This window comes from Rhinolophus hipposideros, assembly GCF_964194185.1.
Source record: "Rhinolophus hipposideros genome assembly, chromosome: 6".
NCBI lineage: Eukaryota > Metazoa > Chordata > Mammalia > Chiroptera > Rhinolophidae > Rhinolophus > Rhinolophus hipposideros.
Genome location: NC_138052.1, coordinates 13,434,650 through 13,454,125, shown reverse-complemented (window position 1 = coordinate 13,454,125; position 19,476 = coordinate 13,434,650). Strand labels below are relative to the sequence as shown.

General features: G+C 34.1%; 1 protein-coding gene across 3 annotated transcripts in view; it reads left to right on the top strand.

Annotated features, from left to right (window-relative positions):
* The window catches only part of DPP10 (dipeptidyl peptidase like 10), a 649,316-nt gene that overhangs the window by 163,038 nt on the left and 466,802 nt on the right, over positions 1-19,476 (top strand). For 2 of the 3 annotated variants that reach the window (XM_081051712.1, XM_081051713.1), the window contains exon 2: positions 603-717. The exons of the other annotated variant lie outside the window; for it this stretch is intronic. In XM_081051712.1, the coding sequence (XP_080907838.1) occupies positions 603-717 (115 nt within the window). The remainder of the gene's footprint in view (positions 1-602; positions 718-19,476) is intronic. 3 annotated transcript variants of the gene reach the window in all.

Below are 19,476 nucleotides of genomic sequence, written 5' to 3'. Positions count from 1 at the left end.
CCTAGGGAGAGGATGCCATTAACCATTGATATAGAAGCACTCATTTCATTTAGTTACTACACCCTGTTGATTTTTATGAGTGGTGGGAGAACTGTTTAAAAAGGACCTGTTGTGTTGACAACTGTGCACTGCTCTGCAGTGAACAGCATTTTGAATGATTTTCCCATTTCTAATCTTCCTCCATCCACCCCATCCAGTTAGAAACACAGTCTATAGTGCTTTGGGAATATTTGTATTTAAATCTTTATTGTAAGTTCCATTGTAGCAAGAAAAAATGTAAATGGCACACTTTATTTCCATATTATTTTGCAGAGTATTTTGGCTATCATTGTACTGTTCATAGGCAGTGCATTTAAAATCATCTACATTTTGAACAGTAGGCCTAAAGCTCTCTTGGTTGATCTCTTAGAGAAATAAGATTGCCCCCCAAAAGATAGTCATTCATAATATATGCACCTCTGAGTAATTAAATGAGCTACTGAAGAGGAAAGAGTCTAATCAGCTTTCAAACTGTGATTGTGCCACACACTGAATCATTTCTTTATGAATACATTTCTCTTGGAGCATGTATAATTATAAAACTTTCTTTTCTATCTCGGTAGGAACTGGGAAGTAACAGCCCTCCACAGAGAAACTGGAAGGGAATTGCTATAGCCCTGCTGGTGATTTTAGTTGTATGCTCACTCATCACTATGTCAGTCATCCTCTTAACCCCAGGTAATCTGTCTTTATTCCTCTCTTATGATGCTATTGTGGATGATAACGTCACCGTCAAATGCCTTAGGAGCGTAGCCGTGTATGGTGCCTTAGGGTGCATTAGCATTGGTTGGAATAAAAAAAAAAAATCACCAGATATTTTGGAAAGACACAGTAATTTTGCTCAAATATCATGCGAGATATTTTTGGGAAGCTGAAATGTAAAGTACATATATTGAAAATGCCAAGGAGCTCTTTGGTCTCCATGCTACTTAGAGACTTATGTTTACCAGTTTCATAAATGCAGGGGACATTTGACTTTTAATGTGGGTTGAAGATGAAGGAGTGGAGTCTGAATGTCTCATATGTAGTTGACAGCCTAACTGTAGTGAAAATGCCAAGGGAGGATTTGAGGGACAAAGGATTAGCTCAGACAAGAATGAGCTAAGCCTCATAGGTTAAATGACCATATAGGGATGGATGCATTTCTGGGCTCTCTATTCTGTTCCATTCATCTATGTGTCTGTTTTTATGCCAGAACCATGCTGTTTTGATTACTATAGGCTTATAGTATGAATTGATGTCAGGTAGCGTGATACCTCCCCACTTTGTTCTTATTTCTCAAGATTGCTGTGGCTAATCTTTTATGGTTCCATATAAATTTTAGGATTATATGTTCTAGTTTTGTGAAAATTGTCTTTGGTGATTTGATAGGGATTGCGTTGAATCTGTATATTGCCTTAGGTAGTGTGGACATTTCATCTATGACAAAGGAAGTCAGAATTTACACTGGGGTAAAGACAGTCTGTTTAATAAATGGTGCTGGGAAAACTGGACAGACACATGCAAAAAAATGAAGCTGGACCACATTCTTATGCCATATACAAGAATAAATTCAAAAGTAAATTAAAAACTTAAATGTAAGACATGAAACCATAAAACTCCTGGAAGAAAATATATGAAGCAAATGTACAGACATTACCCTTAGTAATGTTTTTACTGATATATCCCCTCAGGAAAGGAAAGCAAAAGAAAAAAAAAAAAAGAACATGTGGGATTACATCAAACTAAAAAGTTTTTTTTCACAACAAAGGAAACCATGAATAAAACGAAAAGGCACCCTACTGAATGGCAGAAGATATTTGCCAATGAAACATATGATAAGGGGTTAATAACCAAAATTTATTTTAAAAAAAACACATTCAACTCAATATCAAAAAAAAAAAAACTCAAATGAAAAATGGGCAAAGGACGTGAACAGACACTTCTCTAAGAAGGACATACAGATGGTCAAAAGACATTAAAAAATGATCAATGTCACTAATCATTAGAGAAATGCAAACAAAAAAACACAATGAGTTACCACCTCACCCTGGTCGGAATGGCTATCATCAATAAATCAACGAACAACAAGTGTTGGTGAGAATGTGGAGAAAAGGGAACCCTGGAGCACCCTGGATTCCCTTTTGGGGAATTCGTTGGATTTGTTGGGATTGCAGATTGGCGCAGCCGCTATGGAAAACAGTATGGAGGTACCTCAAAAAATTGAAAATGAAACTACCTTATGACTCATCAATTCCACTCCTGGGGATCTATCCAAAGATATCCAAAATGAAAAAGTAATTTGAAAAAAAAATGTATATGTATATGCACCCCTGTGTTTATTTCAGCACTATTTACAATAGCCAAGACATGGAAACAATCAATAGACAATTAGATAAAGAAACTGTGGTATATTTGCACAATGGAGTACTACTCAGTCATAAAGAAGAATGAAATCTTTCCATTTGCAATGACATGGATGGACCTAGAGAATATTATGCTAAATGAAATAAGTCCGACAGAAAAAGACAAATGCCATATGGTCTCCCTTATACATGTAATCTAAGGAACAGAATAAGTGAACAACTCAGATATAGGAAACAATGGAAATAGACTCAGATATAGGAAAAAATAAAACTGATGATTTTTACATGGGAGGGGGTGGGGATGGGGAGAAGGTAAAGGGATTAGAAAGTACAAATTAGTAACCACAATATAGCCACAGGATATGAAGTACAGTTTGAAGAATATAATCAATAATGTTGTAAAAATTATGTAGGATCCCAGATGGACACTTGTTTTATTACGGAGACCACTTCATTGATGGTGTAGATGCCTGACTACTTCACTGTACACCTGAACCTGAAATTGAATAATACTGAATGTCAACTATATATATACAGACACACACACACACACACGGGAGGTGGAGAACAACATAAGGAATATAGTAAATGGAATTGTAACAGCTATATTCAATGTCAGAGAGGTAGTAGATTGGGGGGATTAGCACTTTTTGAGGGGTATAAATGTCTAACTATTACATCTATTACATTGTTTTGTAACCTGAAACTAATATATATATATATATATATATATATATATATATATATATATATATATATATATATATGGATCTCCTATGGCATTGCTGGATTTCTTGACATGGGAAAGAAATAAACACTTCCTTTAAAACTGAAATAAAAAAGAATGAGCTAAATCTCTAAATGCCTCTTTCTCCTTTTCCTTTCTTTCCCTGCAATTTTTTTCTTCCATTCTAAGATTCTCCCTAAAGATCCACTCCAAATTTCCCTTTCAATGATCTTTGGACTATGTTCTTGAAATTAAAATGTTTCACATTAATATATAAATTATCAGTAGGCCTAATTCTTCTTTGTGGAATTATTTCAGAACATGGAAGTTTCATTACTCTTTAGTAGATGTTAATATGGAAGGCAGAAAAAGGCTGCTCCCTTTTTAAAATTTTCCAAACTGTCTTCTAGCAACAAATACATTTTCCATGCTGCTGTAACCCACCCAACTAGCATCCTCAAAGACTGAACACCCATAGATGACTTAGAATTATAAAAAAATAGTCATTTCTGGCATAAGATTGAAGACTGTTTTTGAGTGTGTTTCTGTTCTGTTCTGTTATGTATATGTTATGTAGTTCCTGCCTCGGCTTTGTTATTTAAGGAGTTGCTTAAAACATGTTGAACTCATTTTCTTATGTAGGAAATATGATTAACAATGGTTCTCTTTCTGAGTCCTTTAGTCAACTAATTATGATGAGTAATGATACAGGTGGCAACGTCAATTGTTCCCATGTGGTACTTTTCATGTTTGTAGAAATATAGGCTTTGAAACGTATAAATTCTCAAAAATATAGTTTGTGGTTGCTATTTAACATGTGAAGAGATTGAGAAAGAAATTAAGGAGGTGAGGAGGAAGGAAAAAGAAAGAAAAATAACTTTAAAAAGGAAAGAAAAAGCTTGCCTGGTAAGAGCTGGTTATTTTACCCAGTATGCTCTTTGGGAGCCCTCTCTTAAACTGCCTTATTTACCCACCTGTGGTACAGTGTAATTGAGTGATGTGATGGCTCTAAGTTGCTGCAGATGAGTTTATGTTCACCTAGTGCTTCACTTACATATAAGAATTTTAGCCTAATTATTAAAAAAAAAAACACGAATGATTCAGTTTTACTGTTTTCTGTTGTTGACTCACCCAGATGGAGGAAATTGGTGGTATAATGCCTGTGTGTTTCTCTTAATGCTTTCTCCCATCCCGATTCTAGTATCTTTTCCTGGTGATTCACTTTCTCAAATTTTCTTTTATTCTCTCAGGCCATATTGACACTTTGGGGGTCCTGGAGAGTTTGGTATAACAAACTCTAGAGTTGGGGATTCACTAAATTAAATTTCCTCTACTCAACCCTTTCCCAGTTGGCGCAAAATAAAAACACAGTATAGTTTATCTCATTATGTCATGAACTTATTCACTTATTAAAGCAAGGGCTTTTGGCAAGACACACACCATGGTTTGAGCTTTAGCTCTAAAAGTTACTACTAGTCTAGGGAATTTGGCTAGTTATTTAACATTGTTTCTTATTTCACTGGTCTATATTATGGGAACAACATATAGTGCCAACTTTACAGTGTTATTATAAGGGATAAATGTGATAATATACTTCAAGTGTTTAGTATGGCGTCTAGCACTGCTGCTGCTGTTCCTTTTATTATGGCTCTAGATATTCAGTACTTTCTGAGCACTAGACACAATGCCACCCACTGTATTGCATGAGGGAGAATTCAAAGAAAAAGCATAAAGTCTGTCAGGAATATAGATCCTCTGTAATTTCAACGTTAAGTGATGACAGGTGGAATCTGGAGTTAGTCTTTCAGTGGTCTGTTTGCTCATTTATTCATTGCTTCATCAATCGATAAATATGGAGTTCTTATAACATTGTAAATGCTATACGTAGTAGTTGGCTGATTTAAATCTATTACCTCCAGTCCCCTTCCTTCTCAACCACACAAATACACAACAACCCAACATCCCCAAACCAAAGACTTAATCATATAAATGGAAGTGGCTATTATTATTTAGATTTACAGTTTACTTAGTGCATTTACTTAGTGCATCTCATATACCACATGTTCAAATGTCTTTGGCTTTCACTGTTAATTTTGGCAGGGATATTATGATGGAGTGGAAAAGATATTGCTATAAGAAGCAGACAAAAGTGTTTTCTACACTCTCTGTAATCTCAGTGCTAATGAGGGCCTGGGAGATTATAAAATTGAAGAGTGGGTGGGTTTCATGCCAGTGGTTAGGAATTTGCTTGAGTTACGAACAAGCAAATACTAGGCTAGTTACATGACCTTTGTGAAGGGCTCAAACTAAACATGTCAGAGTGAAATATAAGTCCAGACACCTAACAATTTGTGGCTGAAAACCTGAGTCATAAACCTGGAATCACTCTTAGAAGTTATCTAGTCTTTCCTCCCTCTTGAGACAGGGAAAAACCTGAGTTTGTTTGACCTCTGTTTCTGGGGACTAGAATCCATTAAGACCATTAGTGTAGACTTTTGATTTAGCATGTGTGCCTGTGCTTGTCTGTGGTCAGACACTAATGGTCTAATTATACCAACCTTTCTTCTTACTGTCAGGGTGGAAATACCTCAGCTATGCTAGAATAGATCCACAAGGAAAAACTCCAACTGGAAAGATAACAGACAAAATTCTCCATTCTCATCTTGCCTTTGCCCACCAATAGTTTCCAAGGCCCAGCTTTCTAGGCAAAAACACACAGGCAGGTGGGAACTTTCAACCAAGAAGGGGAATCCATGTTAGCAAAGGGAACTTCTGGTTCTGGCATTATTCAGCAAGGGATGGATTTGCTGGCCCAACAAGATACTGGACCTTAAGGCAAAGGGCTGACTCTAGAACAATCCTTCCAATAAGGATGGGGGTCAGCAATTCTTATGCATTATAAAGTTATATAACCTTGGACACATCAGTTACCTCATTTGACTTCAAGTTTTTGTTGAAGAAGAGGGCATCTTTGGTTTGCTAGAATGGGAAGTGATCTTTTAAAGTGTATTGCAGCTCTAGTATCAATTATCTAATATAAGAACAAGAACAACAATGATAATAATGGCTTATTTGATACCAAATATACCAATATTAAATCTGGTGAGCTCTCTCACTAAACCTCTTTCATCTTGAAACTATATTTAGTGAGTTTTTTGGAGGGTGGGGTGGAGGGTGAATGAGAAAGCATACAAGAAGTTATGTAGTCTAAGACATGATTTAGAAACTGTTTTGCTCAAAACAGTATGACATTTTATAGGTAAGTACTAAGGAATACAAGGCTATAACCAGAAAAAAACACATGTTCATTGCAATCTTGGTTTGATTGCAAATTTTATTACAGCAATGATTTGGCACAGGTGTCTTAATTTCCTGCCTTGTGAAGAGAAGTCCTAATTATTTTTGAAGAGTGGCTTAACCATTCAAGTATTTCCTTAATAAGTATATCTGAAAGTAACAAACTAGTCACCCCAAATTTTCTAATTTTTTAGATGCATTGATCAAGCCCTCATTTATTTGTTTGTATTGAATTTGTTTAAAGAAAAAAATAATGCCTGCATTTATTTAAAGAATATATAACTATCAGATTAATAATTATACTCTACAATTATATGAGTGTACGTTCATGCTTAAAATTTTGGAAACTGGTCTTACGTAGTTACAGAAAGCATTTACTTTGCAGTTTCATTTATATTTAATATGTAGAAGGGAAATGAACATTGTCAGAAAACATTTCATGCAGAGTACAGTTACCCATTTAGACCAGTTTTGAGAACAGAGGTGTATTTTTTTCAGTTACAAAAAAATGGTAGAGGATATTGATCAAGCTCTTTAATCCTGTTGCCATATTGAAATAACCACCTGTGGACTATGTATAGCCCACCAGTTCTTCATGAACAGTGGCCTGTTGCCCTTTGATTGATGTCTATAATCAGTGAGCGTCAAAACAGGGTCATCGGGTTAATTTACTATCATCGCTGACCGAAGAGAAAGTTGTAAAGCATTGAAAGTGTCTTCATCATTCAGTCTAGCTCTTGCTCCTTTAGGCAATTTCTCATATTTTTTTAGTACGCTTTAGCATCCTGGGTCTTTACAGGTCTATCGGAATACAAAAGAAGCCAGGCATTCATGCATAAGCCATCGGAACTCTGCTGATCTTAGTTAAACAAGAATTTCACAAATTGTCCAGCTCCACTACACGATGAGTTTTTATTCAACTCATAAAAGTATCTCTAATAGTAAGAATTTTACACTAGGTTCTGATGTCAGGTTGGGGAAGAATTTACACAAGTTGAGATTGCCACTGTGATGTTGATAGGTAAATCACTATGTAAGATAAGGATTTGATCCATGAAGATATGCTCCAATCGTTTATTTGTGCCAAGATTTAGAACTAAGGAAGTGTAGGGAACTAGAGAAACATATGCAATCCTACCTAGAAAAAGAAATAAAACAAAAACTAGATGTTAACATGGAATAACACACGCCTTTTTCTGAGGAAATACTAACATATGTTTTCAAAGAGTGTGCAAAATTATCTTATTTAATGCCTCATACCGCACTAATCTAAAGAAAAAGTAGTTTTTAGATTGTACAGCTAGAGTCAGCGATATTTGGTTGACTTAGCTGTCTGATTTGTGGAAAAAATATGGCAGATAAAGTGATTCAACTGACCCTGATATCAGACTGACTTGAGTTCATGCCCTCTCCATGATATATGCCTACAAATATGGCTTTGAAGTAAATAATTCTCTCTTCCCATTGTTTTACACACCAGTCTTTTACACTAGGCTTTAAAAAGTTTAACCTATCCCTATTTATAAAAAACAACAACAACAAAAAAAAAACGGTAATTTTCCAGAAAGCATTTGATATAATTAAGTACTTTATTGGACTGCTGGCAACTGATTTGTTATTTTTATACAAAAAACTCAAAATGAGTTTATTCTTGTTACTATTATGTTATACCAAAATAATAAGTCCTGGTTATAGTTAGTTAAAATGTCATATTATATTATGTTACAAGCAATTTCTTGCCCGCTGTAATTTAAAAGGTGTCATTTAAGCATCTGAACCTGTGTTTTAAAATGTCAAAACAACAATTAAACTGTCCTATTATCCTTTTATGAGGGAGAAATAACGTTTTACAGATTAAGAAGTTTGTGTTACTCACTTGGAGATATCAACGTCAACAAAGAGGCAACTTGTTTATTTTATTTTGTAGAATTAAAAACGGAGGCATGTTGTATGGGTGGGCATAAATGACAAATTATAACAGTATACCCCAGATAACATGGAATGTTGTTACTTTTCTAATAGACTTATCTCTGATGTTGAATAAAAGGCAGTTTTTTTCTGGCATTAATAAACTAAGAGTAGTTATTTTTTGTCTTTGCTTTATTGTTCCATTTCAATAATTTGTCAGATTTGATTTCCTTACTTATTCTCATCTCTTCGTCTTCTCTGATCAGACAAATAATGGATTTGGGTTACATTATCATGTGTTCAGTTTTAAAAGTCAGAAAAGAATCTGTTTTAATAAGTAACATTCATTTATTAACTGCTTGTTACATGCCAGATGTTGCACTAAGTGCTTTACATATACTATTTTATTCATCCTCACACCACGGACATGGAATAGATACTAATAATTTATTCATACTCTACATTACTTGCTTGAGTCTTACAAGATATTGTAAATTGCTGGTCACACAATTAGAATAGGGAGAAGCTGACTCACTGTCCCAGGCCCTTTTGGCCCAGGCATTTGTCTTAACTTTTGAAATATAGGTTAAGGTATATGAGTGCACCCATGGAAAGTATGAGCAAGAAACATTACAAAAAGAAAAAAAAGGAGAAATGTGTTCCACCTTATTCTGCCTTTTAATATTTTTAACGATCAAATTGAGTCTGTATATTCCTTAAAGGGAATGCACAGCAGAGAAGAAATTAAGCTGGGATAGACAAGGGATTAACAGGGAGGAACTGACAGAAGTGGGCAATTGAAAACTATGCCTATTAATTCTGTATGAATTTTTATGTCAGCTATCATATTTTTTTGGGAAACCACAAATATCCATGATAAAAATGAGTGCACATTTTTCCCTAAACCATATTGCACAAAAAATATTTATATGTCACTGTACAACTTTAATTATTTAAATTATTTAATTATTTTTGGCTCCTGTTAATATAAATATTTATTTTAGAAATATGATAGACTCACCTTTAAAAATGGCAAGATAGCCTGTTACTTGAGCAAAATTTCCTTAAAAGGAGAAGTTACATGCAATTGCCCCACTTCCTGGGAGGGGAAAAAAGTGTCTTTTAACATGCATTTTATTGCCAGAGATTTTAACATCCCATTCTTTGGCTTTGAACTGTAACTTATGACACACCATTACGGAGTTTGTTTATAAGATGTAAGAAGAGACGCTATCTGTAAAAACATGAATAAATAAGTAAAAGGAAAGAAAGAAACATTAAACGATACTTTAAATAATATGCTGTTTTTTGCTTTTGTTCTTGGAAAATTTCAGTGTTTGTTCAGTGTTCTACTTGTTATTCCACACTACTTTTCTTGGTCTAAGATTGTTCAAGGGAGTGTAAAATTAAATTCAGTAAACTCTAGAAAAACTGGAGTCTGTAAAACTTGTCTTAGGAAATATCCTACTTAAATGGAAGACTGTGCCTTAAATTTGGGCATCACAATTAGGCTTTTGCGTGGGATATAGATCTTTAATCATAGACTCACAGTTGACCTTGCTTTTTCTGGCGCATCACCTGTAATCATATAATATTAGGGGAATAAGGCCAAATGATTTACTTTTTTATATGGATTACAATTCAACATTCAGGAGTTCTAGTTACTCAAATTGCCTTACTTTTCCCCACTGCATTCATCATCTTTATTCTCTGAGTCAAAGAATGGTGCTGATAACAATTTTATTTAAATGAAATTCACACATCATAAAATTATCCATTTTAAAATGAACAATTCAGTGGCATTTAGGACATTCACTCTGTGTGCAACCACAACCTCTATGTAGTTCCAGATCATTTTCATCATCCCAAAAGGAAGCCAATTAAGCAGTTATTTCCAGTTCCTCACAATCACCAATCTCTTCTCAGTCTCTACAGATTTACCTATTCTGAATATTTCATATAGATGGGATGAAATGATATGTGACATTTGAAGTCTGACTTCTTTTACTTAGCATGGTATTTCAGAGGTTCATCAACATTGTCACATTTCAATAATTTTAGTAGTTTTAAGTGTAAAAGTCTTTACATCCTTGGTTAAATTTATTCCTAAGTATTTTATTCTTTTAAATGCTATTGTAAATAGAATTGATTCCTAAGTATGTTTTGTTTGTTTGTTTGTTTGTTTTTACTACTCATTGCTATGTATGGAAATACAAATTATTTTTGAGTGTTGAGTGTGTACTTTTAACTTTGCTAAATTCCTTTAGTTGTACTAGGTTATTGTAGATTCTTTGGGCTTTTCTACATAAGGAGGATAATGCCATGTCTGAACAGAGATAGTTTTATTTCTTCATTTCCAATTTGGCTGCCTTGTATTTCGTTTCCTTGCCTAATTATTCTTGCTAGAATTTTCAGTAAAATGTTGAACAGAAATAGTGAAAATAGGCATCGTTGCCTTCTTCCTGATCACAGAGGAAAGGTTTCAATCTTTCATAATTGACTGTCATCTTAACTGTGGGTTTTTCATAAATGTCCTTTATCATGTTGAGGACGTTTACTATTAATCCTGATTTTCGAGTATTTTTATGAAAAAGAAAGAGGGATGGAGTTTATCACATGTGTTTTATCATCAGTTGAGATGATTATGTGTTTTTACCTCTTTTCTGTATTAATATATGGTTATATTGGTTGATTTTCTTTTGTTGAGCTACCCTTACATTCCTAGGGAAAATTGTTCTTGTCAATGATGCATAATCTTTTTGATATGCTGAAAAATTTGATTTACTAATTTAAAAAATATTCTGCCATTCTCCGTTAGTATTTCAATGAGGATTTTTGCATCTATATTCATATGGAAAATTGATAACTTTCCTTTTCTTCTATGCTCTTTGTCCTGATTGGGATCAGGATAATTCTAACCTTATATAAGTTAGGAAGTATTCCCTTCTCATTTTCAGGAGAACTTGAGAAGGATTGGTGTTCATTCTTCTATAAATGGTAAAATTCACAAGTGAAACCATCTGCTCCTGGATTTTTGTTGTCTGTTGTTTTTGGGAAGTTTTTCATTACTGATGTAATTTATTTACTTTTTATAAATCTATTCAGATTTTCTATTTCTTTTAGAGTCAGTTTGGTGGTTTGTTTCTAACAAATGTGCCCATTTTATTTCAGTTATCTAATTTGTCTGCATATAGTTGGTCATATTCTCTTATAAATCACTGTATTTCTGTAACATTTTTAGTAATGCTCTTTGTTTCATTTCTGTCTGATTATTTGCATCCTCTTTCTTTTTTAACTTAGCTTAATAAATGTTTTGTTAATTTTGTTGATCTTTCAAAGAACCACTTTTGGTTTTGTTGATTCGCTCTAATGTTTTTCAATTTTCTATTTCGTTTCTCATCACTCTAATCTTTTTTAACTTCTTTTTTGTAGATTTCAGTTTTTTTAAAAAACTTTTTGCATGTAAAGTTAGTTTATTGATTTGAGTTTATTTATTATTTAGTTTTTTTAAAAAAAGATTTTTATTAAACATATAGCTAACGTACAATACTATATCAGTTTCGGGGGTATACCATAGTTGTTCAATGCTTGTATACCTAAACAAGTGATCACCAGGGTAAGTCCAACAACTATCTGAAACTGTACCAGGCTATCACAATATTATTGACTATATTCCCTATGCTGCATGTTGCTGTTACATCCTCATTACTTATTAGTTTTATACCTGGAAATCTGGACCACTTATTGCCCTTCCTTTTCTCCCACTCCTTTTTAATTTTTTAGTTACAGTTGACATTCGATATTATTTTATGTTAATTTCAGGTGTACAGTATAGTGGTAAGACATTTATATAATTTAAGAAGACTGCTCTTGTAGCCACCTGGCATTACATATAGTTATTACCATATCTTTGACTATATTCCCTATGCTTTACTTTACATCCCCATGACTATTTTGTAATTACCAAATTGTACTTAATCCCTTCACCTTTTTCACCCAGCCCCTCAACACCTTCCCATTTATCAGCCCAATAAATCTAGTACCCATCTGGCACCACACATAGTTATTACAATATAATATTCCTTGTGCTATAAACTATATCCCATGACTACTATGTAACAACCAATTTGTACTTCTTAATCCCTTCCCCTTTTTTCACCCACACTCCCAACCCCCCTCCGCAATCTGGCAACCATCAAAATGTTCTCTATATCTATGAGTTTGTTTCTGATTTGTTTGTTTGTTTGTTTTGTTCTTTAGATTCCACATATATGTGAAATCACATTAACATCTGTCTCACTGTCTGACACTCCACTCAGCACAGTACCATCCAGGACCATCCATGCCATCACAGATGGCAAGGACCCATTCCCTTCCCTGGCTGAGCAATATTCCACTATATATACATACTACCTCTTCTTTATCTATTCATCCGTAGACAGACACCCAGGCTGCCTCCACATCTTGGTTAGTGAAAATTTGTTTCCATCCCTTTACTTTTAGTCTGTATGTGTCTTTCAATCTTAAGTGTCTCTTGTAGGCAGCATATGTAAGGGTCCATTCAGCCACCCTCTATTTTTTGATTGAATCGTTTAATCCATTTACGTTGAAAGTAATTGTTGATAGATATGTAGTTATTGCCATTTTATTATTTATAATTTTCATATTTTTCTTTCTTTTTTCTTTTTTTTCTTTTTTCCGTCTTAAAGAAGATCCTCGGACATTCCTCGCAATACAGGTTGGATGGTTATGAACTCCTTTATTTTTTTCTTGTCTGAGAAGCACTTTATTGGACCTTCAATTTTAAATGATAGCCTTGCTGAGTAGAGTACCATCAATTGTAGCTCCTTGCTTTTCAGGATGTTGAATATTGTGTGTCAATACATTCTGGCTTGCAAAGTTTCTGCTGAGAAATCAGCTGACAATCTTACGGAAACTCCCTTATGAGTTGCTAGTTGCCTTTTTCTTGCTTCTTTTGGGATTCTCTCTTTGTCTTGTAACTTTGCCATTTTAATTATAATGTATCTTGGCCTGAGCCTGTTTGGGTTCATCTTGTTTGGGACTCTCTGCTCTTCCTGAACCTATATGTCTGTTTCCATCTCCAAGTTAGGAAAGTTTTCAGTCATCATTTCTTCAAATAGGTTCTCAATCCTTTGCTTTCTCTCTTCTCCCTCTGGTACCCTTATGATATGGGCCTCAAAGCCACACACCTCGGTCTGCCCCCCATGTGCCTCTGATGTCTCCTGAGTCACCGTCCCTCTGCAGGAGCCCAAGGTGAGTGCCTGCGAGCAAGTGGGTCTGTGTTCGGGCCCTTTAAGAGGATGTCTGTGTTTCCTACAGCCTTCCATCCCACCTGGATGGTAAGAATCCCCACTGTTTTTCACAGCAAGATGCTCTGGACGCTTCTCTTCCCAGCACCCATACTCTGTGCTGGGGAGCCTCATGAGGGGCTGGGGCCCTTCGCTCTTCCAGGGGGAATCTCCAATTTTCATCCACCACACAGAGGTGTGGGACCAGATGGTTTCACATGTCTGCCCCTCCTACCAGTCTTGTTGTGCTAACTTCTTTATATCCCTTCTTTATAGTTATAAAATTTCTATACATCCAGACTTCAGATGGTTCTCCAAGTTGATTGTTGTATAATTTAGTTGTAATATCAGTGTGTTCACGGAAGGAAACAGGCACAGTGTTTATATGCTCTGCTATCTTGGTCGCCTCCACAACTTGAGTTTATTTATTTTTAATGCAGATGATTACAGCTGTAAGTCTGCATATCCCTTTGAATAATGTTTCTATTGTGTCACGTAAGTTTTAGCATGCTGTATTCTTATTTTCATTTGTCCCAAAGTATTTCCTAATCTCCCTTGTGAATTCTTCCCTGAAATATTGCTTCTTAAGAATGTGCTGTTTGGGAAGGGGGCTCTAGAAGAGGGTAAATGGGGTCAAATACATGGTGATGGAAAGAGAACTGACTCTGGGTGGTGAACACATAATGCAAGATGTAGATAATGTATTATAGAATTGTACACCTGAAATCTATGTAACTTTACTAACAATTGTCACCCCAATAAACCTTAAATAAATAAAAAAGTGTGCTGTTTAATTTCCTCATCTAGGTAATTTTTTAAGTTTTCTTTCTGTTATTGATTTTTAGTTTAATTTCATTGCATTTGGAAAACCTAATTTCCCAAACAGAATCTTTCCCCAGCTTTTTTCCTCAAGCTTTGGATGCTCTGTTTTATGCCTTAATAGTATCTTTTTTCCTCAGGTAGCTGTGGCTTGTTCATTTGCTATATAATGTTTTTGAGGAATATCCACTGCTTTTCTGTGCTGAGTGATATGAGTCAGGTGTAGCAAAGATAAGTGTGTGTGTCAGTCCTTCAGGTATCTCCCAGGGAGTTTAGAGAAGGCAAACTAAATTCTTTGAAAATTAGATCTACTCTGTTTCCTCCAGCACTCAGGGACCAGGATGCCATACTCTAAATGCAAGCTGCTGACTTAAAGATCCCAACCGTGCCAGAGAGGGGATTGGAGTAATAATAGCCAATAAAAGTGCCACAAAGCGTTCTTACTGTTTTTAACTTGCCTTTGTCTTGATTCAGATTTTACTTAATTGTTGTAAACCTCTGACTGTTTTCTAGAATTTTGACAGTGTTTATTCTGAGAGTTTTACTTGATATTTTGATGTTTCTGTGGGGAAATGGCTACTTGCCGGCCGCTTCCTAGTGTTCCATGTTCACCGATATCACTATGATAATCAACTTTACTGACACAATTTACATGTATATTAGCTTCTGTCTTTTGTGATAAACAAGAGTTATTTATTATATTTGAAGGCATAGTGAATAGAGTTTATTTTGTAACTCCTACACAATTTCATGCAATTATTATACCATCCATGGTAGTTTGTACTGTTAGTACAAACTGCATTTTTACTAATTATTGACCAGTGACAAAATTATACAATTATTGATTCTGGCATTAAAACTTAGAGCATATCAGGTAAGTATTTTGTGCAAGTTTTTGATGATGAACCTGTAACATAATAGAGTATGATTATTAAATCTGATGATGTTACCAAATCCAAAAGAAAGTCTCCATCTTTAGATATTTAGAATAATATTTACTATAAACTTAGCGGTTTGAAATGTAGGTGAAGTAAACAGTAAAATATACACAGTAGAGCTTAATGTGCAGCACTCTAAGAAATTATTGAGAACACAAAATGATTTGGGGGCATTTAAATTATACCTAAAATGATTTTGGGGCTTTTATATTATGTACAGGATTAAAAATTAAAAAACAAAATTCTGAGACTTTTTCTAAAATGCTTATTCTTTTAAAATGGCAATGACATATTATGTATATATATATATATACATATATATGTGTGTATATATATATATATATATATATATATATATATCATAGAATAAAAATGTATTTTCCAAAACAAAAAGAAATTAGTGAGAAGAATGGCATAATTTTATAATTTTGTGCATCTGTTTATGTCTGGCTGAAGAAATCAGGATTCTCATATGTACTCTTATGTTAATTGTTTAACAATAGGTTGCTTTGAAGTATATGAAGGAATTCTGGCCTAGTAAAGAGATGTAGTTAGAAATGGAAGATGTATTTTAATAGCTTTTTTACATAATTGTAGATGTTCTTCCTTGATACTTCTTGAGAACTTGACAGGGGTTAGATTCTTAAGATTCATTGCAATCTGGAATCTGAAACCATGTTAATAAAATATTGATACTCTGCTACATTAAAATCCACTGGTCTTCTTTTACTTGGAAAGGATCTTTTACCTATGTATGATTGTATAACATCAAGCTTTGGTCATTTGGGAAGTATTAGTTTACTGAATTATACAGATATTCCAAATGTTGGTGTAGTTTATTATACAAAAACAATAATAAGAAAAACACAGCTGACGTCACTGATGATACCACTAGAAAAATCTCACTAGAAAAAGTATTGGGAAGTGTCAAATTCAATGTGAAGAACATAAGGTTTCTAAAATTCAGGTTTTTTTTGCTCAGAAGTTTGAATTTTATACTTTGTAGCAAATGCTTGTTTATTTAAACATAAAAGTTTCATTTCATTCATTTTGAATAAAAATATTTGCCAAATAGTTAAATTGAAATAATCATAGTTTGTTATTCATTCCTTTCACTAAATATGATGTTCTGTTAAAAAATAGCAATTGGTTAGTTCAGTTTATAACTCAACCAACTGCCCACATTCTTTTCCTTGACAACCATCATGTTGGTATACAGCAGAAGTGTTTGTTCATTTTTTTTTTGCATGCTTCAGATTTCATGACATAGATAGTAAAAAGATCTCAAGTATTGGGGTTTAATTCAATTAACAATATTTAGAACTATATCAAGTAAATTCTTAAGTGAAACTGTATATTTTTTTAATTGTGCACGTACAGCAGTAAAGAATAGGGTGAAAATAGTTGACTACAAGATCCCTGGTGTTTTACCCACCATTGGTTATGTGCCAACAGTGAAAATTTCAACCCACTGTAAAAGGGTGGTATCATTTAAAATAATAGTATTACTAATAACATTTTGACTTCCAGGACCTCTGTTCACCAGTTTTCCATGAGCCACACTCTGCAAACCTCTGTTGTAGGTTACAGAGATATGATACAACAATTTTCTCATGGTAATGTGGTTGAAACGAACAGTGTATCTGAGGAAGCAACTTAAACAGGGCTGTGTAAGTGTTCAAAGGCTCAAAGCAGGGCCATAACGTGTTAAGGTAAAAAGACAAACATTCCAGGATGTCTCGTGTGTGTGTGTGTATGTGTGTGTGTGTGTGTGTGTGTGTGTTTGTATTATTGTATAATTTTCCTTTATTTCTCATAATAGGAAATTCCTTTATGTAAGTACATTTCTCATGTTAGACTTTCTACTCAAATTCAGGAGGTGTTAATTTGAATAAAGCTCTCAGAAAGAGATTTGAGAATGATTACCATGTTTTCCTGAAAATAAGACCTAGCCGGACCATCAGCTCTAATGCGTCTTTTGGAGCAAAGATTAATATAAGATGCGGTCTTATTTTAATTTAATATAATATAAGACTGGGTCTCATATAATATAGTATAGTATAACATTATAATACAATACGATACGATACGATACGATACAATATAATATAATACCAGGTCTTATATTAATTTTTGCTCCAACAGATGCATTAGATCTGATTGTTCAGCTAGGTCTTATTTTCGGGGAAACAAGGTAGCATTTTGAATAATTGATTTGACTAATTAAGCCTATGAGTAAATCCTAAAGTTCTTGACTTATTCAAGAGATGACAATGTTGAGGTAGAATTTAATTAACCATTCAGAACCTGAAAGTGCATTCCTATTTGATGAGCATTTAGAGTCTGTTGAAAGCAAGGGGAAGTAGTACAAACTCTAAGAGAAACTAGGAGAATCTTAGACATGCAAGCTACTTTATTACATTGTATCTATGTGTGTGACAGTGTGCACACCAGTGTCTGTGCACACCAGTGTGTGTGTAGAGTACATGCAATAAAATTCTGTATGAAGAAGTCAAACACACTAAAACAGAGCTGTTTTCTGTTCTAGGTGAAGGGTACTAACCATCTACCCCCCACCTTATCGTCCCCCTTCTTTGTCCTGAGAGGGCAAGAGAGAGTCCTTAGAACATAGTTGGCAATCGTGTAATTTACTCCAACTCTTTCTCTTTACAAATCAGAAATTGATGCCTAAATAGACTGAGTCATCTAGCCAAGATGGTAAAGAGTTGAACTAGGACTAGAATATGATCTCCAGGCTCTGATGTCTTATTTCAGTATCATTGTTTGTTCCTGTCTGAGAATAGAGAATGGGAGAATAGGTTCACAGCTTTGTGTTGGGAAATTTAGAGATTATGAATGTATATTAGGAGTCAAACTTCTTGGAATCCATATTTCAGTATTTTTGTATTTAATGTAAATGTCCTAAATATTCTCTTCATGTGTGGTGAAAAAAATGGAAAGGGTGGGGAGGGGGAGAAAGAGACACATAAATATATAATAACTTATTTGCTTGCTGTCCTCTTCATCTACTCAGCAGAGACATAGCTTCTGAATTTAGTTGAATTTTTAAAATGAATTTCTTTATAATTAAAATATGGCTTTCTATATGCAAATCTCATGCTGGAAATACACTCAAGAAATAAAGAACATTCATTGGAAGATAATCTGATTTTGGAAATAAATTCAGTTAGAAAAGTATATATTATAGACTTTATAAGATATAGAGTTAATCTGAATCACAACTGGTTCTAGTTAGTAGAACTGATAAGCCTCTTTGTTCCAGAAACTTAGCTATTACCACAGTAAGATATTAGAGTAAGACTAGGCTGAAGAAAGAAATACAAAAAGGAGACACACAGCATGCCAAGAGGTGCAGAGGGAATTTTCTGGAACTATGAGACAGATGTTACACGAAGCACTAATTGCTTTTGTGCTTCTATTTGAGTGGATGAATTGTCGTTCGCAGCAATACTATGTAAGTGACAAGCTGCTTGAAGTTTATTTCACTGACAAGACATTTATAATTTATTGTTTGTGTGATTCATATTATTGACCTTACAAATTAAATATGATCGAATGCCCTTCCTTCAAAAAGAGAGTAAATTTTTTCGTTATCTACAAGAAACTAGCTACTCAGGACTGTTCTTTCATTAGGATAAAACTGAGAAGATAATGGAGACATTTTGGCTGAAGGGAACGGCTGTGAAAGAGATGAATATTACACAAGACCAAAAAATATTTTTTTTGTGCTTCTAGAATTGTAAAATTCAACGTACTTTGTATTGACCTGTACATTTTAATGTTTTAGTAACGATAATGACAATGACTGACATTAAGTGAACTGAGTACTTTGCCTGATTTTTGTATATGTCCTCACTTATTAAATAAAAAAAAAGTAGCTTGAACCAAGACATATCTTGTGAGTTTTTTTTTCCTGTTTCAATAATACATACTTTTATTTCTCAAATTTACATTACAAACTGCATACTATGTTTCCCCAAAAATAGACCTAGCCGAACCATCAGCTCTAATGCGTCTTTTGGAGCAAAACTTAATATAAAACCCAGTATTATATTATATATTATATTATATTA